The 25408-nt window shown below is 36.7% G+C and overlaps 1 protein-coding gene across 2 annotated transcripts in view; it reads right to left on the bottom strand.

Annotated features, from left to right (window-relative positions):
• Positions 1 to 3046: 3046 nt before the first annotated feature.
• LOC114069627 (ribose-phosphate pyrophosphokinase 2) overlaps positions 3047 to 25408 on the bottom strand; it is a 23824-nt gene continuing 1462 nt past the window's right edge. The window contains exons 2-8 of one of the 2 annotated variants that reach the window (XM_027906549.1): positions 15900 to 16083; positions 13250 to 13270; positions 9735 to 9833; positions 8601 to 8725; positions 5956 to 6129; positions 4179 to 4338; positions 3047 to 3331 (exon numbers count right to left, since the gene is read on the bottom strand). In XM_027906549.1, the coding sequence (XP_027762350.1) occupies positions 3239 to 3331; positions 4179 to 4338; positions 5956 to 6129; positions 8601 to 8725; positions 9735 to 9833; positions 13250 to 13270; positions 15900 to 16083 (856 nt within the window). In that variant the 3' untranslated portion in view covers positions 3047 to 3238. The remainder of the gene's footprint in view (positions 3332 to 4178; positions 4339 to 5955; positions 6130 to 8600; positions 8726 to 9734; positions 9834 to 13249; positions 13271 to 15899; positions 16084 to 25408) is intronic. The other variant, XM_027906550.1, reaches the window with a different exon arrangement.

The following is a 25408-nucleotide window of genomic DNA, read 5'->3' as shown; positions in this document are numbered from 1 at the left end:
GCCAAATCCTCATCCCCCCACCCTCCACCCAAATTTTATTGCTGGGCAAGGGACCATAACGGCTTGGGTTTTCCCTCTGGTCAGCTGGGTTCTGCAAAATTCGCTGTGTCCCCTGCCAGACTCTTGCCCACCCACAGCCTGCTCACCAGTGCAACAAGGCCTTGAGGTTCTGAATCCGCCCTCCCTATTCTGTCCCAAACTGGGCTGTGTGGGGCTTGGCTGCCCGCCCGGGGCAGCCACCACTCAACACACCAGAAACCACAGAGCACCAGCATTGACAATGCCTGACAAGCAACTGAGAGAGGGACTTGTACAGTCAAAACAGGCTCAGGTTTCATTCCCAACACTCCACTGCTTCAGCAACAGCCTCTGAACATTTGACACTTAAAATCCCTGGAGTCTATGGCAAGAGGTTCCAGAGAGGCTGCAAATGTCAGGTACTCTTACCAAGAAAGTTAAAATCGTGTGCTTCCATGAGGGCAAGAGAACGAGGCAAAATAAGTTTTCCAGACAGATACGAGCTAAATCTTCTAACTTATGCTCTGCAATGTGGCTTTTTTTTCATCATTTCAAAATGATGCTGCTGAATAAGGAATGTTTCCCACCAGGCTGAACTGTCATCTGATCTTCAGACCAGAAGCCAGGCATGGAGGGAGGAGCATAGAGCATTAAACACCAAACACCTCACAATTCTCTGTTTCCACAGCTTCAATTCTGTCAAAATAGATGTGGTTTTCACAGAGCTGTTGGAATTCACCCATAATTCTTCATAAGCATTTCAAGTACACAAAGTGCAGTAGATACAATAAGCTTAATTCTGCCATTTTCCTGCTGCTCTTTCCCCCATCTCATTCTGGTAAATAGCGTTGCGTAGGTTTACTTACAACCGTCTGAGGAATACAAACTTCAGCTGCTCATGAAATGTCAGCTCAGACTCCCAAGGAAATTTAAACCTTGTATCTCTTCTGTCAGACCATAAAAAGAAGAAGGACACCTTATTATAAAGATGTGTGCCAGTTTGGTGTGATTAACAGTTCACGTGTATGTCCAAGACAGCTGCAGCACAACTTATGAACAAGGTTAGAATGTAGGCATTGACTCTCATGCTATATGGCCTGCACAGGGCACGGTCTCCAAAAAAAGTTTCAAAAGAATAGAAGCAATCTCTTGGCACAAGTAATTTTGAAGGTTTATTTACAGTACTTGTGCACAGGAAAGGCAAACGATTCAGTATTTTATCTGGAACAAAGGCCTGATCTATAAAGCAACTGAACTGATTTCATGCATTAACTGTGTTCTATATCTTTTGTGTAGTGCTAGTTTGTAAACTTCGGTATACTCAAGTGGTTACCCCCAAGGCCTGTGGCCACATAACTGGTAAGTAATATTTTCAAGACAATAGGTTAAATAACCTTATATTTAAGAAATTTCTTTTCAAAAATTCTACAATTCTGTAAATTTATTTCCACTGTGTTATAACAGTTTCGAAAATTCAACGGTAATGAGGAATTCTTCTGAGAACTAGCAGCTGAATAGAATTTTCATCACAGTAACTTATATACCCCATTTCTGTATTCACCGTCGAAAGATGTATAGGTGAAATTCTGTTTTACTCATTCCCATATAGGAGGAATAATTCCACAGAAACCATAGAAAATTACGGGAGGAAAAAATTAGGACCAGATAGATTTATTCTCAGAGAAACAAACAAAAAAGTAAAATAGGTTCTCTGAAGGCTGTCTCAGCTGGAATGGAAAAATCCACTTTATAAAACAGCATTGTATTATTATAAATATGCCCCAAAATAAGTAAGTTAGGTTTAAACAAGGCTGGTTTTTTATGCAGCTCTGTACTAAAGAAGCATCATCTCAATGCTTTTGCAGTTAACGACTGCAGTTTCAGGTAGGAAATTTGATTTCCTGTGATCTAGGTGCAGGAACACTAATATACAAACTGTTACTTTCTAACAGAAGGACTGAAAACACTCCACAGTAAGATTCAAAAACCTAATTACAAAATTACAGTAGTATTTACCCTCCCCAAATCCATTTAGGTTATCCACTCTATTACCCATACTTAACCACAAGCTTTCCTGTCATACAACAGGCAAAACAGTTTTCATAATTATTTTAATTTTCCAATGTTAGAGTATTCAAGACCAGGTAGAGTATCATATAGTTCACTGGCTGCATAGTGAAGTATTGTGGTACTTTGTAATAGAAACTTGAAGATCTATTGACTGTGCAGTTTGAAAAAAACCCAAAACAAACAAAAAGTATTTTCAGCAACTTTTTAATCACGTAGATATGGGCAGAGATCAATTCATAGAAGTGTGTTTAAGTTTTCTGTTTAGACTTTGCACAGTAAACCTTTACAATATTAACAGAAAACTGCTACAAAAATATTCGTAATATCAGAATCAGGGAGTGGGAAAAACTACGAAGAAAAAAGGAAATTTGAACCAAATTGCTCATGATTAAAGGTTGCTCCTTATTATCGAAACAAGTGATACTAATAACCACGGGAATACTGAAATATTAATCTTACCAACTGCAGACAGTAACTGCATGGAATGGATGTTATGCAAACCATTTAATGTAATGAGAGCCTTACAAAAGGAAAGAGCAGCCCCATGTCTCTTGTGGGTAAATACGAACATGAAGTGTCATCATTATCATCATCATCATGACACTTCATGTTCATGAAACAGTTAATACTATGTGTACGTCAACAGTTCCTCAAAATTAGCATGACCTTCACATACTGTTAGGGCTTACAAAATATTATTCATGGTAATTCAATATAACAAAAAACAAACAAAAAACCAGCTGCCTGCCCCCAACAGATACACGATACTCAAGTCTGCAACACTTAGCTGAACACAGAAAATGATCTTACACGTATACAACCCATTAAAATCTGTGAACAAATAGTAGTTCTCTATAGAAAAATGGATCCAAAACAGTAGTTTGGCAGAAAGTGAGGATAGGCACATTAAAGAGAACTTATGCAACACAGAAGACCTTCAGACTCTTGAGTGAATTCATAAGGTTTCTTCAAGATGGAGATTTATTGCCCATTTATAACAATAAGTGGTGATTTCAAGACAAACATAATAATTAAACATACAAGCTCTGGAATTGTACAAAGACACAAATTTCTTGTGGTTGATGTGCATCATTAAAAACAGTGCTAGCTTAGAGGGACCTTTGCAAAGATGCAGTATAATCTCCTGCAGTTATAAGGGGACATGACTGAACAGGTAAGACACAGATTCACCATTGTGTGTTCTTCGAATTGCCTCTGCCAGGATCATGGAAATGTCAATAAACTGAAAGAAAAATCAAGAAGAAAAATTTTATGGGATGCCAAGAACAATAAACTATGCAAAACTAAACAATCTACCATTGTCCTCTCTTTTTTCTAGGAAGAATCATAACATTAAAGCTTTAGATTATACATAAAGACATATACATAAAAACATATACATAAGAACTGCACTGATACAAAGTAAAACTAAAAAACTGAGTCAGAAAGCATCCACTAAGATTGCTGCACAGTCATATCGTTAGGACTTCTGACAAAAGGCATCTTCTGAAAAACCCCCACTGTTCCTGCCATCAGATGGCAGTGTCTGCTTGAGACAAATACAGTTTAAAGGAAGTACACCTTCTGAATGCTTGTCTTGTTTCAATAAATACCAAATAAATGTTAGGCTTCTTAAAAAATCCAATAATGCATTAAAACCCACAATCTTTTATGCTTTTCTCCACTCTGTACTAAAGAAAACCTCCAATGAAACACATGACTTCCCAGAACAATTCCATTAGTGTTTTTCAAAAAAAAGCTCTAAGATTTCTGTGGCCTCCACAATAACTTAAGTTCCTGCATGCAAATATTGTATTATTAATACTGATTAAAAAAAACCCCACCAAAATCCAGTCAGTTTTACATTTGTCACTCTCACAAACATACTCAAGGTGCGGCAAATATTTTGCAATGCTCTATTGTACTACCTTAATCCCCTTATAACAGTTCTTTAGCATGCTTCAGCAAAACTGTTTGCAAACCATGTATTTTAGAATATTAATTTCCTCTCAAGGCACAAATTCTAGCACCAGTGAACAGTTAAACACAAATCCAGAGTTTTAAGAAGTTGAACAAAGATATCACCGTACCTGTATTTTTGGGCAGTGTTTCATTTTCTCCTCTTGGGGGATTGTATTGGTCACCACAACAGCCTCAAACGATGCATTATTAATCCGAGAGAGGGCAGGACCAGAAAAGATGCCATGAGTGAGAATGGCATAAACTTTAGTAGCTCCAGCAGACATCAACCTGTAGAACACACACAAGAAAAATATGATGTGATGCATGTTTCCATACATATATATATATATATATATATATGAAACCAGATACAAATCTCTAGAATACATTTTACTCACAAATTGCTATACATAAAATACCTACAAAATAATTCAGATATTTGTATAACCTGAAAAAGTTTAGAATTGTCTCAAAAAAAACCCCAACTCCACACACTGATAATTAAATAAAAAAAGTTCTTATTTGCAGCAGCGATACTAATTTAAATTTCTGCACTTTGACCCTATCAGCACAACATACAACTGAACTCCAGGACAAGTTTTCTATCTTAAAATCAAGTAGGCTGGATGGCAGCATTCACAACTCTATTGTGTCCCCAGTATTGTCCACCTTTATTTTCATCTGCAATTCAAAGGGTTCTGCTTGGAAGGAGTTTCTGAGGAAGAACAAATGTTAATGATTAAAAGCCTAGCTTGCTGCAAGGTTGAGGGAAGACATGCTGCTGATGCAAGCACTCAGTGAAGTGGTGCAGCAGAGGAGGAAGGAAAAAAAAAAAGCATCAATCAAAGAACTAGAACACTTTGTGAATAAGTCAGAATACCTTCAATTTGTTTTTTTTTACTGGCTTCAATGCCTCCAGATGCTCAGCTATGTCCTACGTGCTTCTCTAGCCTTACAAACAGAGACCCTGAGGAGTGGCATTTTATCAAATCATCACAAAGGCACAGGAGGAAGCATAAGGGAGGAAAAAAAACCCACAGGAACATCATCTCATTTTGAATGACTCAAAATCAAAGTTTTCTGGTCGTTTTCAGAGATGCATTTAGTAGCTCCAACCTACAAGGAAGATGCAGCTTGAGAGGGTGGGTGTGTACCAAGGGTGTGTGCTTAAGTTTGTACTTAAGTAAGTTGATCTGCTGTATCTGAAAATACATTTCTTAGTTCATCTGCTTGATAAGCATCTAGGTTGCTAAGATAAAAGGAGTTCAAAGAAGTATTTTGGTGATCAAGTCTAATTAAACACAAAGTACATCCCACCTAGATTTGACTCTAATAAAAAGCACTACTTCACATCAACAATATGATATAAGGCAGCATCACTCAGGCAAAAGCATCTTTCTTAGTGAAGACTGCAGATACACTGAAGGTATTTGATGATTTTAAAATCTGGTCTCTAGAAATCTACTCCAGGTAAATAAAGAGTGCTTCTTTCATAACAGAAAAAAAAAAAAAAAAAAAAAAAAAAAGGCCTTCTTTTTGACAGGAATTAATTTCTTCTAAGCACAGGAGTATATAACAAAAAAATATTGTTGGCTAGGCAATTTGTGATTTTGACTGTAAAGTGCATTTGACAGCCCAAATCCCTTTCAAGTTATATGACATTTTATTTTTTCTGTGCTTTTCCTAAAAACAAATCATGTATTTCTCTAAATATTTTCTCAGTGCCATGTTTTAAGGAAAGACACAGCTTGATCACAGAACTGCAACCTACAGACTCAAGGATCGGAATGACTTCATGCTACAGATGTCAGGTTGGCATATACGTATGCAGGACAACTGCATTCATCTGCTGTATTCAGGTTACAGTACAGTGAGAACAGTGGGCCACTTCATAATAATACTTACTTGTCTGCTGCATGACATATTGTGCCACATGTGTCAGCCATATCATCGACAAGAATTGCTACTCTATCTTTCACGTCACCAACCAAGACCATTCTGTCCACTTCATTTGCCTTCTTTCTTTCCTTATGAATGAGAGCAAATTCCACATTCAGTCTATCAGCAATTGAAGTAACCCTGAGTTATGGAAAGAAATACACCATATTTAGAAAACCATTTTAAAAGAAAGAACAGTCATACATACGCATTTGTCACAAAACACAGTTTTTGTTTCCTGGCTTTAGAATTACCACAGCAAAAACTTTTGCAAGGAATGAGACAGACAGAAATAATCCTAATTCATTGCTAATAAATACAACAAGAGTGTCTTAAGCTATAGTCCAAAAATTGATTTTTTTAATTGAATTGATTTTAGTTTTCTGTCTTTAAGTGCCTGGCTTTTAAAACATTTCAGCTTTTCGCAAGCTTTTATTAAGCTGCTGCAATACAAGTCACACTACGTAATTTAAAGCAGAGGAAATTCTAAGTCAATTCTAAGCCTACAGGAGCATGCACTTTAACATTCTAACTGAAAAATACCATTGCAGGATGTGAAACCAAACCAAAGGGGAAAAACCAAAAAAGGTAACAGAGATTAATAATTCTTTTCACAGTACTTGAATAGTAATCAAGTAGCTTACTTCATTAATAATTCTCTTAGTATACATCTGCTTGACAAAGATCTTTTCAAACTATTCAGGGTGACCTCTGGTGGCCAGGCAAACTTCCAATAATAAATTTAACTTGTTATAGACTTCTGATTGCTTTCTTCAGTTTACTATAACAGAGCTGTTAGGTATCAAGACACAGGAATAAACAATTCCATGCTTTTCTTTTAAATGCTGGTGCAACCTTGGAACCTGCATTTTTAGAATATGTTTAGAGTGTTGTTAAAAAGGTTCTTTGCATGGTTAATAGAGAATACAGTTATGTTTCTTTACCACTAACACATGAAGGAGTTGTTAGTTACAGTATTTCAACAACTGTATGATAATCAAAAAAACCCCAAATTTTGGAATTTTTTGTGAATAATGTGATTTAATACCAAGTCTCAATACCTTAGAGGCTATAAGATATCAATAGAATTTGCATGCCTTATTTCAATCACAATGTTTAATAAGTTGGGGAACAAACAAGCAAATGGTAAGAAACAAAAAAGAATTCAGATATTTTAAGTAAGTGTAAGAACATGGATTTTTTTTTTAATCAATCCTTACTGATTTAAATTTTAAGACAACTCGCATTCACTTTCCATTAAGTATTATTTTGAAGTTCTACGTATTTTAAATGGAAGGGCCAAACCATATTCTTCACATTACATTGCTGCAGGTGAAGGAGAAGCTGTGGCTTTACTGAAAGCAACATCTGCCCCAGCTTAAACAGCAATGTTTGGTTGCATTACAACAAAAATACTAAAGATAGACTGCAACTATCCATATTGAATACAGTGAGAGTGATCTTCAAAAAATAAACTCTAATGATTAACTTGATAATACACAAATACTGGGTAGGGGAAAAAATGCTGTCTTCTGACTAAACAAAGGTTGTATTTTTTTAAAAAACAAAACCAATTTTAAACAAAAGACAACTGTGAAAATAACAGCATCCAGATAGGAATGAACTAAGAAATTTATTCTGCTGAGTCATCTGACCTTTAGAATGCTTTCTATAGTTTATATTCTTTACATCCTTAATTTGATTAATCTAAAAATGAACAACTATGGAGTTCTAATCAGTCTTATTTCCCTACTAATCATTACATCATGAACATTCACAACAGACCCGAGGATTTCAATTAAAATAAAATTATGACAGTCTTTCACATTTTTCCCCATATCATGTTTCAGACATATAAATGCCTGTGGACTTACAGGATTCTTACTTCATTTTTCTTTTTTCCCTTTGCAGTAGCAGCACAACCAATAAAACTTGAGAAGGAGCACTTTACCTCAATGGCATGCTTTATCACCTCACCAGCCAGTGTGCTACTGAGCTTTTGCACTGGTTTACACTCAATCGATACCAAATAAAAGATAGTCTGCTAAGTGAGTAACACATGCTGCGAATGAAGAAATGAACTAAGTTTTCTATTTTTTCCTTTTGCCACTTCACTCCCTTTTTTTAGAATTTATAATGCAAAACTCAGGGTCAATAGGTTCACAGTTTGAGTGCAATAACAAAGAAAAGGAAATATGAGTCAAGCAAGCTCTTACCTAAATGCCAGCAGGTACAGTGGGAATAGGCCATGTGTTTTGATAGAGAATGGAAGCTTAGGTAATTCCAGAGCGAAGCAGGAAGAGGTGCAGCAACTGGACTAAAGAAGCAAGCAGCAGGAAAAATCTCTCCCCTCCTGTGGAGGGCTTCAGTTAATAAGGCCAATATCCAGAGAGAGAGAAAAATATTTTCTTTAGAGTATAGAAAGGTCCTGAATGTTTTCAAGCATGAACAACATTGGAAGGACTATTGTTCTGTTTTTACAATGTAGTTGGATTCATCAGTGAGGTACCCTATAGCTTGTACATTTTATAGAGGAAAATAGAAGACTAGACAAACTTATTCATTAACCACTAACCATATGTAAAATCAATAGTTTTAGGCTTGTATAGTACCTTTTTGCACCACCTGCATCAGGTGAGACTATGATACAGTTTCTCCACTCAGGAATGTTCTCTTTAATCCACTGCAGCACTGCAGGTTCTGCATACAGGTTATCTACTGGAATGTCAAAGAAACCCTAGTCCAAAAAAGAAAGAATTTCATGAATGTGTGTTTGGATCTTACCTGAAACAAAGACACAGGGAAAGAATCAAGCCTTTGCCTTTCTGAATGGTAGAACTTGAGATACTACTGTCAAATGCTGCTCAAGTCAAATAAATACTAAGGTCTCTAAAAATCTCATCTAAGAGTAGTGAATCAGAGAACAGATGTTCTCAATTGATATAAAAAAATCAGAAAAGGTGATCACCTTCAGACACTCAAGTAAATTCATAGTAGCGAAAAGCTCTCAAAAAATCCAGTGAGTAATACTTAACTTCCATAAATTTCAACTTCTTAACATGAACAGCAGTATTTCAACACAGGGAAGACTCTAGCTAGTATTATTTGAGCAGCTGAATCTTAAGATTTCTTGTATTTACAATTTGGACAAAAACAGTGCTAAACCACAAATGAAACTGCTTCTTATTTGTGTGATAGCCATCTAGCATAAGAAGAAATTCTAATTAAACAGAATGCAAAAATAAGGTATCTTAAGAGAAGGTACATATGAGAATGACAAATGATATCTGCTGTGTTAATGAGGAAAACAGTTTTGTGATTTGCTGGATTCAGCAGTAAGCCAGGTAAGGGTTGCCAATCTTAATCTCCACTTCTTTTAAGAGAATACTGTACCCTTGGCTGTAACAACAAAACTCTATCTAGGGCAAAACTATAATTCTGACAAGGCTCAGGTTAAGAGAACTTGCCCCAAGGCAGTATATTTTATGTTACATTAGGCTTGGCAAATTCTGCTGAAGACTCCAATGCACAAATATTTGAAATGCCTGCAAAATCAGTCCATAAAATCAAGACTAGTCTCTTCTAGAAGGGAATTTAATTAGAAACAGGTAAGGAGACTTTCTCTGAGCCCTGGGAGTCCTGTACATAGCCTATCAAAACAATGAGACAATGCAGAGAATTACTATCAGCCTTTCCCATCAGTTCAGTAGAGCTCCTAGGCACAACTAGTAAGAACCAATAGTTACCTGAATCTGAGAAGCATGCAAGTCCATGGTGATGATGTGGTCAGCCCCTGCCACTGACAGCATGTTGGCAACAAGTTTTGCAGAGATGGGTGCACGGCTCTGAGGAATAAAGCACAAATGCTTTAATTTTAACAATATTTTGACTAGATGCAAAAAGTAGATTAAATACTTTTATTGTTTTTTATTTAGAATATTTGGAATCTAAACATGAAAAGTTCCAGAACTTTTGCCAAACTAGCCTGTCAATAGCTTATCTTGCTACTAGGGTTTTGAAACTCAGTATTTAGGCATATCTAAATCAGTTTGCCCAGTCTGCCTAATAATGCTTTGTATTAAAAAGATATAAAATTAGCTATATAATTTTCCAATTCTTCTGCTTACAACTTGCAGATAGCATTCCTATAGCAGAAGACAATATCTATTTCTCTAAGCCACTACACTACAAAGACAACCAACTCTAAAGCATCTATCCTGTTCTAAAAGCACTGCAAAAACCATAGATCAAAGTGAACCCAACTTTTGAGAACACTGCTTTAAAACAATGTTAGTATCAAGCATTTCTTCATGACACATTAAAGTCTGTAGCAGATCCTTGTTGATAGGAGTCTTCTACCCTAGCCTATTTATTTATTCTTTTTTTGTTAATTCATGTTTAATTCTTGGATGCACTTAGGAATTTAGAATTCCCAAAAGGGACAGGGGGAATGCAAAAAAAAAAAAAAAAACCATAAGAAGTGAAAAGAACAAAAGAAGAATAAAAATCTTACGAGTTAACGTCAACATCAAAAGCTCTTAAAAAGCATCAAGGATGCAAAACAAACAGCAACATTAAAAAAAAAAAAAAAGGGGAAACCATGACTGGAGGATTTCTCACTTTTGTTTTTGAAGCAACTCCAAAGTTTTATCAGGTTTTTTTAAGCTCTGTAAAAAGCAGTGTTGCCCTGGACAGCTTTCTCTAACAGAAATATTAAAACCTCACTGCTTTCTTTTTGCCAATCTTTAAATGGGGCTAATAGCTGGCAATAATATTAATATGAAGGGAGAACTGCCATTCAGAGTCTCTGTCTCACTGGCAGATTGTTTTATGCTGGCACAGTGTTCTCTCCTGCTACCTCTCTTTATCAAACAGCCTCATTTTGCCTCCTAGAAACCTCCTCTCCATCCACACCCCACACACAATTACAGAGTATCTCTGCTTTATTTCCCTTGATGTTCAAGGGCATAATTGACAATGAGCTGAATCACTTCCAATTTACCCCAAATTCTTTTCCATCTGTGTCCTATCAAGGAACCAATATTTTCCCCAAAACTTCTGCTAATTTAGGTGGAAACTTGGCATTTCTGTTTCAACCTACAGAATGACAACACACTTCCAGAACAGAAACTGAGATTCTGCAGTCTTTCTCATGGCTAAATAAAGTTTATCTCCATCATCACTAAAATTCTTCATTTTGAAAACCATGCCTTTTGGGCCCTGTGTTTCACAGAACATCACCACCATTTGGTCTGTGTAAGATACAGAGAAGGCAGATGCAACAGCTAGCACTTCCCTAGATCTCTGCAATTCAGATGCATAGGATGCAGATTCCAAAAGAATTTATCATTAGCACTTCAGCACAGTTGATTTTCCACTTACTAAGGACTACAGTGCTCCTAAATTTAAGTTCAGTTCTGTAAGTTCCAAGTTCTCCAAGGCTTTCTGCATATTTCTATTATTAGTAGCAAACTTTTTGTTCATGCCATTGGAATTCCTGATCATAGCATCTGACATTTTTAAGCTGGACTTCAAAATATTCTCAAATCTCTGGCAATATCTAACAAAAAAAAAAGACTTAGTATCTAGTCTTTTTATTCTATCATAGTGTTCTCTTACCAGCTCTTTGCAAAGATTTGGTTTAATGCTTCCACTAAGCTGGACTAACAGGTGATGCTGAAATCAGAAGTTTGCTCCCCTGCTTGTCCCAACCCTTCTTTCTAGGCTAGACACTTTCACCACTTCCCTTGTGCTGCAGACCAGGACTTGTCTAAACCAACAGCAACCATGTGAGTTAGCTCAAGTGGAAGAGAAAGCAAAAGAAGGTGGCAAATCAGGACTACACCCACTGGTAGAAACAAGTAACTAGTTTAGGCTAGCAGTTAAAGGCAAATTACATTCTCCTGAGAGTGTGGTTTGCCATTTCCACCCATCCAGCACGCTAGATTTTGTCTTTGGTTTGGTTTTTTTTTTTTTTTTTCATTTTGTTCAATGTGAATACCTTTCAGTTTGTCTCTTGTATCAATATCATGAATATCACCATCACAAAAAAAAACCTTAAACAAAATACTTTCTTGCATCACATACTAATGTATACGTTACCAGTTGGTACTTCTTTCAGCTGCTGGCCTTGCAGGCTGCCTTCCCAGAAGGAAGAACTTGAAGTTTTACCACTAGGTAACTTGTTTTAGCAGATATGCACACATCACAGATTGTCCACATGTTGGTGGACAGAGGGTCTTGTAAGGGAAGTTAGCCAGACACCAATACCTGTTTCTCAAAAATGGGCTAATAGGAGATTAGGACAAAAGAATTTTGCAGCTGACAGCTTCCTTTACCCAAAATTGTGCATTAAAAGAAAACCCACATGACACATTCAAAAGAGTTTAATATTTGATTCTTTGCACAGAACATAAGTTTTCTGCTACAGTGTGATCCAAATTGAAGATTATTTTAAAATCAAAGAAAGTATATTCATGGGAACTTCAGATAACCTGGCCTCATTACTCAGGAACTTGGATGACAAAGATGAGAACTCATAATTTTCTTTATATTGCAGTTTGTAAGGTTTGCTTCTGATGAGAGAGGTAAGAACAGAGATTCACAGTATTCATTGTTCCATTCTTCGATACGATTTTAGATTGGTTTCAGAATTATTAGTGTGAAATGCAGTATTAAATTAGGTGCAGAAAGTAAATTGTAAAAAAATCATTTGAATTACCAGGGGCAAGGGGAATCCACAAAGCTAATGTAAGCAACCTCACAAGAGCAACTGTGCAGTGGACACATAGCTGAAAGTAAAAAAGTTGTCCATCAAGATCAAAGCTCTGTTGCCTTCAAGCATCTTATTACATTGTCTTGCTCAATATTCATTACATGCATGCTGAACAAAAAAAAAAAAATTATAACTGGAACTTTCACTTCCAAGAAAGCCAGTTGTGAAGTGTATGGATACTGAATGTTCAGTAATGTATTACTCAAATTTATCATTTCAAAAATGAGATATGCTTTGAAGCTTCAGAAGTTGACAGCCATTATCTTGAATGTCCAAATAAGTTTTTAACCAGAATCCAGGAGTTTTCTTAAAGCAAATTATTCTGTCATGGCCTAGGTGAAACACAACTGAAATCAAGAAGTGAAACTGAAGATGTTCCTAGTTATACATAATATAACCCAGTAAGTTTCACCCTTTAAGGCCACATTAATGGAAAATGCATAGTGTTAGATTTAAAAAAAAAAAAAAAAAAAAAAAGATACCTACCCAACGCTCCACGGACCCCTTCTACAAATCAAAAAAACAAAGTTACATGAGTGGCAGAACACCAAACTCACTTGTCACTGTACTTCTAACTTATCTCAAAGGCATCTCTGCAGTATCCTACATAAATGTGTCCTGCCCACACCTTGGAAGGTTAGCATAATTAGAGGATACATAAATGCAGGTATGCCCAAAGCACAGACACACCTGAGCTAATTTTAAGTTAGCTAGTTTGTGCATCAGAAATATTCTAGTTTAGGGCAGCATGTGATTGAGTCCAAATTAATTTGCCAACTTCTCTATGATTCTCAGTAAGCCTTGTTTTTAACTTCTGTTTCCCATTTAAAGCTAGTCCAGGTTTAGTGCGAAAATTTCCCAAGTAGATTACAAAGACCTTGCTCAGAATAAGATTTGTACTGCAAGGCCTTTTCCTTACATAAACAAGTCAAGATGACTTTTATTGTTCTCAGCAATCTTAACTGCAGAGATATGAAGAATACAGAGATCTAAAGAATACATGGTTATTTTAAGCAGAAAGGACTCAGTCTATTTAGTTCTTAATGAATTAAAGTCAATAACTTAAATTCAAACCAGAAAACAGCATTGCACCAGTGAAGATTATACTGCTTCAGTTCATAGTCAAGCAAACTACAGCAACAGCTTTCACCATAGAAGAAAATCTGTGTACATTAATGGGAAGAAAATGGCTGGCACTTTACTGACACTTCAGGCAGCATACAAAGCTTGTGCACTCAACATGGGTCAAAGACCAAGTGATGTGATGCAATCCAAAAGTAGGAGGAAAGATGTCCCTGTCAATAAACTGCCCCATGTTGACAACTATATTATAGCTTATTTTGCAACATGGAGGTCAACTACCAAGGTTAATTTCCAAAGATGGCAAACATTTTCTCAATTGCAAAACAGAGGGGAGAAAAAAAAAACCAACACAAACAAAAAAACCCATTTTGTCTAAAATTGCAGAACTAGAGACACAGAACAGCTTGGAAAAAAAACCTCAAAATCCCTGTTAATCAAAATCATTTTCCTAGGCTATCCGTCTTCACATGGCATTTCCAAAATACAAAACACTCCTTGATGGCATGCTGTGCCACCACACTGGGGATTTAAGTGTCTCTTGGAAGTCTGTCAGATGGATTTTGACTACCCTTGACAAGATATAATCTAGATGCATGGAAAATCTAGAATATACTCATCCTTTTCCTACACCAAAAACTTAGATGAATGTTCAGCAGAATCTTCCCATATGAATTTGAAAAATCAAAACATAATGAGATGCTTTCCTTCCTTTTCAACAAAATGTTTGTTCATTTTCAAGATCTTTTTATATAAAGGAAGATTTCACCTCTCCTGATCAAAGGAAAGCCATTATTCAATACAAAACACAGCAAAAATGAAGTCCCAAAAGATGTAGGCAAAGAATGGGGTATTACTATTTAACTCCTCAATTCCGTTTTTGGAAGTATAACAAGTGGGTCTTGATAATGTTGTGCATTACAGAGCCTGCATTTAAAGAATAAGTATACCAGGAAAAACCTCTTGTATTTAGTTTTGTTCGTAGACATCACAGGCTGAGCATTACATTTTGTAATAACTGCTTGTGCATTACTTCTCAGTCTGGTTTGTTTGTTTGTTTAATAAAAGAACATAAAGAATGACATAAGGCTTTCAGGATGGGCTTGATGTGAAAGGCAGGTAGCAGTGCATTTATGGGAAGTACAGGAGAGAGGATATTTTCCCAAAAATACAATCACTGCAATCCAATCTTTAAAGCCAAATTCACATTTCTTACTACTTCTTTTCAAATGAGTTTAGGTAAAGGTAGCATTCACATAACCAATTAGAGAGTTTTTTGTTTATGTAATAGAGATAGGAAAATCTAGTTATCTATATTTTAAAATCAGTCTTACTTGCCGTAGAGGGTCTGTTACAGTGTTACCAACTGGGCTGAACTGATATCTATCAGTTATGCCAGATCAAATTCACAAAAAAGGCATTGAAATCAGAAGAGTATTTATGGGGTTTCCATATAATTTTTGGTCTGTATAAATCAAAGTAATTATTACAGATATAAAAACTTTTTTTAAATCTGTCCGGCAGCATAAAATATTGTTTTTATTAATTACTGTTATGCATTGCAGATTTTATCAGTTCCTTCCATTTCACTCTGTTTAACCATACCGGGCAAAACCCACCTGCATAACTGTTACAGCAGTTCAAATTTAGGATTTAATTCCATGCAATTAAATTGCTAAAAAGGGTGTATGCTCTTTATATATAGAGATGGAAAGAAACCCAAACAAACCAACTCTAAAACTTGGAAAATTAATCCCATCAGGTGAGGTTTGCTAGCAAAGTACTCTGCAATATACTACACACATATAATGTACCTACTTTTGCAAACTGGAGGTATGTCAATTAGCAAAACACAAGCAAAAAAAAAATTGTCTCCCTTATAAATAAATTCACTTATAAATAAAATAATTGAACATTTTACCGAAAAAAAGAGACAGGGGGAGGGGGGATCAAATCTTTCAAATCACTTAAATATTTATGAAAATTATTGATCTCCAAAAATTCCATGTGAGGAAGCTGAACAAAAGCCTTCTAAAATGACACAGTTCTTACCTACCTTGTCTTTCTTATCTTGCCTGGCATATGGAAAACATGGAATTACAGCAGTCACTCTGGAGGACGATGCAATCTTGCAAGCATTGATCATGATGAGTAGTTCCATTAAGTTGTCATTTATTTCTCCACAGCCACTCTGGATAATATATACATCTTCCCCTCTCACACTTTCACCAATCTCTACACTGAAAGAGCAGGAGATGATAATTTCAACACTTGAATTACTTGAAAAGCATTACTAAAGAATTAAAAAAAAAAAAAAAACCACACACACAAAAAAAACCCACAAAACCAGTTTTAATAAACTTCCATAGTTTTCCATAAACTCTCCATTTAGATTAGGATTTTTTTTTTTACAGCAATTTGGTTAACTGCCTCCTTGACAAAAAGACTATTTCAGTATAAGCCAGTCTAAAATTTACTTTAGCCTAAATATGTTCTTCATAAGGTCAGCACCAACCAACACATAATTACAGCTATAACAGTGATGCAGCTCACATTGTCATTAAATTTGATACTGGTTTTTTTTTTTTTTTTTTTTTAGTCTATGTGTTCTGTGTCCTTGCCATCTCCCAAGTAGATGGTCATTTAAAGAATAACCTAGACAATAAGTACAGAAACAGCATGTTCTACTTCAGGCATTAAGTATTCCCTGCATCAAAATACCTCCTTATAAAGGCAATTACATTTCTATAATTATGATGTTATTATATACAGGAAACAAGTGTATTTTATAAGCTGCAAATATCAATACCCAAAACCAAACATCTGGTTAAAATCTACACCATGATGTTCAAGTATTTTTAAAAGATGAAAACCTTAGTGAAAAGCTATGAGGGCTGCTCATCAACAGCTCACCATGACTCAATTCTCATGTTGTGTCCATTGTTCTATTCACTCTTACTGTACTTACATGCTTTGGCTCTTTATGATAGTATCTAAAAGAATTTTTATGCTTCCACAGATTTCAAGGCATAGTCTGGGACCAGTCACTGCTCACACCATGGAATTAAAAAATTAAATAGAGCTTATAAATGAACAGGAAAAATAAAACAAAACTATTGAATGCATTCTTTCTCAATTCTAAATCCAAGCAAAAGAAACCTACTGCTGAACCGCACTAATTTTTCACACCTGTTACTCCAAAACTTACATATAAACACAGCAGAATAATCTTTATTTTTCTCTAAATCCATGCACAATTCCTAAATAATGAGCTGATCAGACCTTTTAAACCCATGCTCTACTAAGTTACTCTCAGTCATTAAATCCTAAAATATATTGGGCCCTTATTTAAAAGGTTGCATCTTTACCCAAGGCACAAGTGAGCAAAAGCTTCTAGCTGGAAACCAGTAAAATGGGCCAGACGTTGGTAGAATAATTTCTCTCATCACAGAATCCTTGGAAAAAACCTCCAAGACCATCAAGTCCAACCCTTGATCCAATCCTGCTGTGGTTACTAGACCATGGCACTCAGTGTCACATCCAGTCTCATCTTAAAAACCTCCAGGGACAGTGAATCCACCACCTCCCTGGGCAGCCCATTCCAATGTCTGATTACCTTCTCTGTAAAAAATTTCTCCTAATATTCAATCTAAACCTCCCCTGACAGAGCTTAAGCCCCTGCCCTCCTACTGCTGATTGCTTGGGAGAAGAGACAAACGCCCACCTGGCTACAACCTCCTCTCAGGTAGTTGGAGAGAGTGATGAGGTCTCCCCTGAGCCTCCTCTTCTCCAGACTAAACAACCCCAGCTCCCTCAGCCTCTCCTCATAGGACTTGTGTTCAAGTCCCTTCACCACCCTCGTTGCTCTTCTCTGGACTCGCTCCAGCACCTCAATGTCCTTCCTGAACTGAGGGCCCAGAGCTGAACACAATACTCAAGGTGTGGCCTCACCAGCGCTGAGTACAGGGGAAGGATCACTTCCCTGCTCCTGCTGGCCACACTGTTCCTGATACAGGCTAGGATGGGTCCTTCAACACTGAGGTTTAGTGCTGGTCAAATCCAGTCCTAACAACGTTTGTTTATCAACTTTCAGGGTGCTGTGTAAAACTCATTAGCTTTCTGTAGAACGGAATTTACTGCTTTAAAACATCTTAAGGATAAGCAAACATTTGATTTTTCAGCATCAAGATAGTTAAATCCATGTTGTCAGCTCCCCTATTCAACTCCTTCACAGTCCCACACAAGCTACAGTAAGACCCTGTCTTAATTTTTCTCCTTAACTGAATAAATTTTTTTGTCCAAGAATACTACTAGGAGGATTTCTTGTGGTCCAAAAGAAAGCAAACCATCTAACAAACACCAGGTCTCTGGAAGGACGGGGTTGGTCAGGGACAGAGTCATATGCAGATATGTCAGGAAACTTTTTGGGGGCTTTCATCATGGCACAAAGACACAAATTTCCAGACATAAAACTGTTACTTTCCTGTCCACCTTTTTGATCAATGAAATAGGGCCATTCAGAGAAAAGTATTTTGATCAAAACATTTTCTTAGTTTGTTTTCCTTTTTGGAGCTGAAAACTTTTGGTCAACATAACTTAAGTTCAGCAAGATACTAAGTATATTATATAATTGGAAACACTAGCCAGGCTTGAGTAGAAGCCCTTCTGCACACAAATCCAGCTCCAAGTAAAGCATCTACCCACTAGATGGATGTAGCCTCAATCATTATTATAGTTTCATGATTACTATGAGGGCTCTAAAAAATTATAACTGCCACTTGACTCAGCACTTCCACAGACCTGCTTTATAACAACTATTGTCACATATGACACACCTTCGGAATACACACAAAGAAAAATTATTTTAGTACTTAGGAAGAAAAAAAGAACAGCTAGTTTAACAGACATTACATATCAGGAAAAAAACCTGCCTGAATGACAAAAGTACATGATCCTAATGTTCATTATATATTGAAAAAACACTGAGTTATAGCACTCAGAGTTCTTTTGTTCCTTAAAAACCAGTAATTTCTAAGTACCTCTCTGAAAAAAAAGAGGTTTCAGGAGGTCAGGGAATATATTTTAAGATAAAATTGGTCTGCTTAATACAATGGACCTGAAGTGATGCTTTTTCCATTGTCATTAATTATATTTTTTTCCAATGACTTTTTGCTAGCAGTAACTTTTTCATCTCATAAACAACTTAAAAAACAAACATGATGCTTCTTTCTCTCTTGGTGCACGGGAAAAAAAATTCTTTATGCTTTTAAGACTAGAATAACATTCTTATTTGTCACACAGAAATGTGAGTAGTCACATTTCCCAATCAACTAGAGGAAGCTGTGCAACAGTTCAGTATCTCTTATTATGTACCTTCTCAAAGATTGGTATTGGAGGTATTGTGTAGACTGAGCCAAGAGATAAACACACAGCCACCTATTTTACCTTCACCAAGCCAGAGAGCAAAAGATAATCAGTCACTGTGTTGCAAGTATTCCATCAGATATAGCCTGTACTAACCACATTGGTGGGGTTTTGGGTGGTGGTTTGGTTGGTTTGTTGTTGTTGTTTTGTTTGTGGGGTTTTTTTAGGGGGAAATGGCAGTTTGGGTTTAGTTGTTGCTTGTTTTGGGCTTTTTTTTCACCCCTTCCTTTTTTGTTTTTGTTTGGTTAGGGTTTTTTTTACATTTTCAGACAACCAATAAGAGACTATACAGAATCAGATATCTGAAGTATTGTATCTCATTATCTATTAGATAAACACTAAGCTAACAGCAGTCAAACTTTGTGTTAGTTATCTTATTAACATTACTGCTAAATTCCCCCATCTATATCATAATTGTTTGGGAGGTTATTTAAACAATTTCACATAGTGAGGACACAGAGGAAGGACACAACAACAAACTCTTGCCTCAAGATTACAAGCTCTGTTTGGTTTGTGCAATTTAATCAAATTTGGATATTTGGTAACAGTTTAAATAAATGTCTCATTCAAGAAGAGTCAACAGAAGCTGTACATTAAAAGCCCTGACACCACACAATTGTGTTTAAAAGTGAAATTTACAGAAATCAATAGCCCCCACAAAAGGAATAAATTTTGACCAAGTTGCTTGGAACTCACAAGCACAAGGTTCTAGCTGGGAAAGATACACATATGACAGGACACAATGAAAACCAAGTTTAAGTGTTAGTATCTGCCTTCAACTTGCACCTTGCAAAAGCTGATTTGAGAGTTCAGTTTAGTAAGTAGAAACTTGGAAAGACTAAAAATCATGAATTAAGGATAAGGCTCAAAATCTACTCAGCTTACAAACATATTTCAGTGGCTGAAGCATCCATTAAGCAAAAATCAGGATCAGGAGTAACAGCAGACTGAGTTCCTTGTGAGCTAGATTTACAGTGTACTCCCATCAGAACATAGTGAAGGGAATTTTTAATCTGTACATTCTAACTAAAAAAAAACAGTTGCGAGGAAGTAGGGGAATAAGTATGAAGAGCCAGACTAGGATGGTAAATAATGTATATCTGTAACTAGGATCCTGTTCAAATCATGCACTTAGAAGGGATCTACATACCTTTTGAAATAATCACAACAGATTAAATTTCTAGCCATGCTTGCAAGAAATAAGAATTCTCAAGTAATTTAGGTTCCAATATGGTAAATGTGTACTTCAGGCCCTTTTAATACCCAGGGAAGAACCCAAAATTTAAGGTCTAGAGTCCTCATACAAAAGAATCAATATCTCAAAAGTGATCAAAAAACTCCACATGCTGAGCTTGCAATTTATTGAAACCCAGCCAATGACAAGTGTTCAGCAGTGGGGTGTGTTTGACCTCTTACCTTTGGGAACACATTTTGCACAGTGAAGTCTTTTAATGCAAGGCTTTCAACTTAGTGGGCAAATATTTCAACTGACTTGATGTTACATAAAGTGGGCACCAGCAAAGCCCAAAACAAAGAAACAAAAATGCCAGAGTTGGTTTCAAGTTTATAGGGATCCCTCATCTCCTGGTCTCCCCTCAGTTCTAGGCTCTTCCACATTAAAAGCTCTAAGACAAACCCTCCGCTAGATCTGCCAAGAGGAAAACACCTTTCCTCGAGCTAGGCCTGGGTCTAGCCACATGCAGTCCAAAAGGGACCATCAGAAATTTGGAAACAAAGGTCCAATGAGCCTGAAAATGGGCAAAAAGTCTCCAAAAGTGAGTACCAAACTCTGCAGCTAAGGACATGTGGGTTTGTTAGTCATTATTCTCAGCAGTCTTCTTTTTTTTTTTTCTTTTTTTAATTTCCAGCTTTTAGCATCTACACAAAGATAAATAAAGATATGGACAAACATAATGAAGATATCTTTGTGATAAAAGTGCACAGCAAGGTCAATACAGTGGAAGCCTCAAACCAAAAGCATTGAAGGATTTGGGGCCTTTTCTGATACAGAGCAAAGAAAAACGTAATAAATGGCTATATTGCTGCATCCTCAATTCCCTGTATAAACAAAAAACCGTGCTGTTGTGGCTTAAACCATGACACACAACGTGAAGTCTACAAACAATCTTTATCTTATTCAACCAAGCTGATAAAATCTGTTTCTCCAGCCTCGCCTTATTCATGATAATGTAACTGAGTGGGGAGGGAGGGAAATAGCTGCCTCCACTGACACAAGCAGAACACAACCACTCCAGTTGCAAACCCCTGCTCAGCAGCTGGGCAGTATGAAGAGACAATTCACATCCTGGCACGTCTCCTAATCCCCACTGCCTTCAGCTGATGTAACATCAGTTTATGAGCTTGTTCATTCCGAGAGCAGGGATCTGCAAACACCATAACCATCTACTCCAGTGAGAGTGATGCAGCTTCTGGCCTTCACATCAGCTGAACTCAAACCAGTTTACATGAGATGCAATGAGGTCATGTCTCATCTGAGACAACTGCAGTACAAGATTTGGAGGATGCTGAAGGGAAGATAAAGGGAATTTTTAAAGCCAGGGCTAAACTGTGCATTCCTGACACGTAAGTTTCCAGGTTTGTTCTTGATTCTTTCCATTATTTACTTTATAGGAAAAAAAGGTTTCATTACCCCACTTTCTCCACTTTGCATGAAATAGAGACCCAACCCCATCCTTGCATGAACTATCCAAGGAAACATCCGCTACTTTTTCCTAATTTCCAGAATTAAATTTCAGTCCAAGATACCAGTTTTGTTTATTTAGTTACAAAAACACGGCCCTCATACCAACAGCACAGCTTTTCCCATACAGCAGGCAATGTCCCTTGGTAGTCATGTCATAATTCCCTCTGCAAAAGCTAAATGGCATTCACTTTAGGTTGATGTTTCTGAAACAACCCAGCTTCAGTAGCTAAATAAGGCTGTGTGTAGGAAGCCTTCAAATTTACATGTGCCAGGCAGGACTTCAAGTCTCTTCCTCCTCTTGGATCAAGAAAATATTCTCTTCAGACACTGAATCTGATAAGAACCAAGGAAGCTCACAGCAATGCGCAGGAGCCCTAACTTCTTTCACCAGGAGAGATGTATGTAAAAGAATGCCATCTACAACTCTAGCTTCTCTGTTAGAGAATAAAAAGTATTTCAAGGGAAGAGTTAAAATAAATAGTCTTTAGAGAAGCAAGAATACCATATCTTGTAAGAAAATATATTTATTTATGAAGTGATACATTCAATGATTTTTTAAAAAAATTGAGTCACCAAAAATATCTGCACTGGGGTTTAATTGTGTATCAACTATAATGAAATGCCATCTCAGTGTATTTGGAGACAATTTTGTGAAAAGCTTCGGTGTGTTTAATATCTGTAAGCATCTGTTACACATCTGTAAAACAGAGTTTCACGATGCTGAGGCTACAACAGCCATCTCTGTTTAAGGACTTCCATTCCTTTCTTCTTCCTCCAGCCTGCACAACTCTGCTGATGACAATTGCTTATGGGGTTTGAAGAAGATAAACTGACTAAGCCCCCACTGCAGTCCTTATCATTTTGCCAAATAAATAAGGTGGTGCCACCCAAGTTCCTACCATGGCACTGTGGCTGGCACATAACGGACACAGAAGCTTCAAATACTAAACAGAGTTATCTTCCATAACCATAACCTTCCATAACCATAAAGATACTGTTGAGGAGTTCTCTCGCTACATTTGGTAGTGTTGCTTGACTTTAGTATCCAGCTGAAGGAAAGCATTTCCATACAGTTTAGAGGGATGGAAGAAAAAAATGGGGCAGTGATTGAGTCTACCAGCAATTTCCCTCACTTCCCCAAGCACAACCACCACCTTCATCAGTTACAGACCTGAAAGAATATTGAACCTGAATCAAAAGAGAACTGTGACATCACTAGATACACCAGTCTCAGAATAAATTAAAAAGAGAAGCCTTTCTTATTTTAAATGTTCTGGAGTTGGGATTGTACCTGCCTATTTAGCCACAGCACTTGTCAGTGATGGTCCTATCCCTGGCTAACCTCAGCATTAGTTTCTCAAACCCACTTACACCTGCTAAGGACTAGGACTGAAACCTAAAGACTGTTTGAGTGGAAATATAATGACTCCTCCCTCTATTCTGTTCTGCAAGCCAGACAAACTGCAGTTCTCCAGTAAAGAGCTCCCAGCTAAAACCCTTCAACAAGGATTTAAGCCTGAGTCTGCACACAGCTATCAATTTAAGCACCATTTATATTTAAGAGAATGCAGCAAAAAAAACACCAAAATAGAGTTTTTAGGAAAAGGTAAACCTTCTCTGCAACTTGCTAACTTAGCAGATCTGATAAAACAGGAGTTTGTTGACCCTCAGACCCAGGCTTATCTGTTTGCACAGAGGTTTGTCCGAGTGCCATTGGGAAGGTTTAAGGTTCTTTGTGCTTTTTAACTATCATCTCCTAGTATTCTGCAATACTGCAAGTGTATTTTGTAATGCCAGTACACTAGTTTATAAATTTAAAAATGCAACGAAAATAAGGGGGGGGGGGAGACTGTGATGGATTTGCTTTATATGCTAAGAGTTTTTGCTTACATATACACAATGAAATTTTGTTATATAGACACACTGAAAATCCAGATGCCTTAGGAAAGGACCACTGCAGAACAAATATCAACTTCACCATAGTTTAATTTCAAATATGTTGTTGAGGAATTTTCTTATTACTATTGATGATTATTTTTTTTTTTACTAAGGACATTAGTCTGGAAAACTGGAAAGTCAATATCTTGAAAGAAGTTGCTAAGGATATTGCAAACATTACCCACTTAAAGCATTAAATAGAGGATACAACTTTATTTGCTGAAGGGGAAACAAGAACTCAAAACTATTAGAATCTCAAAAGCAGAAAGTTGTAAAAAAACCCCCCCGCCACCCCCCCCAAAACAACAACAAAACAACCAACCAACCAAACAAAAACCCCAAAACTAAACCAAACACAAAGATTTAAAGTGTCAAGGCATTTTAGTTCATGGAATAAAAGAAAAAGATAATGTCAGCATCACAGTGTTGCAACAGAAGCAACTAGAAAAATGTTTCTGTTAAGTACATTCCTCATATCTATACCACACTGCATCCCTACTTGTCTAACAAAATAAACTGGCACTACTAGATTAGACAAACCACTGGCACACTGCAGTCACCACTACCTTCTTTATTAATGGCAGAGGCCAGTATTCCACATCTGGAAAAATAGGTGGAATGACAGACTAGAGATTATTGCATCCTGAAGCCTAGAGTTTAACTTACCTCATAAAACAAATATGCAAACTTTAGAGATAAAACTTCTACCTTGGATGAAATCTAAATCAATTTAGTTCTGCTGTTTGCTATGTTTTAAGCAGAAATTAAGATAAGTGTCTCTGGAGAACAAACATTTAAAAAAAAAATCAGACAAGTTAGCAAGGAAGTCATGCAACCAAATACACAAATTAGTTTTATCATGCAGAAAAGAGATCAAAGAGCAATAAAGTGAGTATGAGGCTGGAAAGACTTAACAGAAGATTTAAGCCTTCATTTAATCAGGATTGAATAGAAGAGCTAGAGTGTGCAAACATTAGGTTGCATAAACACCAATGGAAGAGGGTTTATAGTAATGCCAATGAGCATAACTAGAACAAGAGCAATTAAACTGAGAATGCAAAAATGTAGACAGAAGAGAAGGACAAGCTTTGTAAGAGCAACTTTAGAATACATCATATTAATCTTTCAAAGGAAGACAATGGAAACACGCTTTTTCAGGAGTTTCAGAACAAGAACAGATAAAAATAAACATACAAGAACTTCAGAGACTAGCCAGCTACATATAGTCAGGAAGTTGTGTTTCAGAATCACCTGGCGGCCTAGACTCACGCATCTATATAGAAAACAGCTGCACAGTCATACCAGTTCACGGGATGAACATGCCACTTTCACCTCCATTTAAAATTCTTCATTAGAATTGAGCAAAATAGGTGGGTCAGAAAGCTAAGATGACAAACTAGTAAAGAGAGACAATATTGGTAGAAAAAGCACTGGCAAACTCTCAGAGAGTCTAGGTGACCAAGCTATCCTGATGGTTTAATGCAGAATTTTTTGCACTG

This window comes from Empidonax traillii, unplaced genomic scaffold (genome assembly GCF_003031625.1).
Source record: "Empidonax traillii isolate 1590-97213 ecotype Southwest subspecies unplaced genomic scaffold, ASM303162v1 scaffold1320:size131145, whole genome shotgun sequence".
Taxonomy (NCBI): Eukaryota; Metazoa; Chordata; class Aves; order Passeriformes; family Tyrannidae; genus Empidonax; species Empidonax traillii.
The sequence above is the reverse complement of the archived record's forward strand: the minus strand, read 5'-3'. Positions and strand labels throughout refer to the sequence as shown.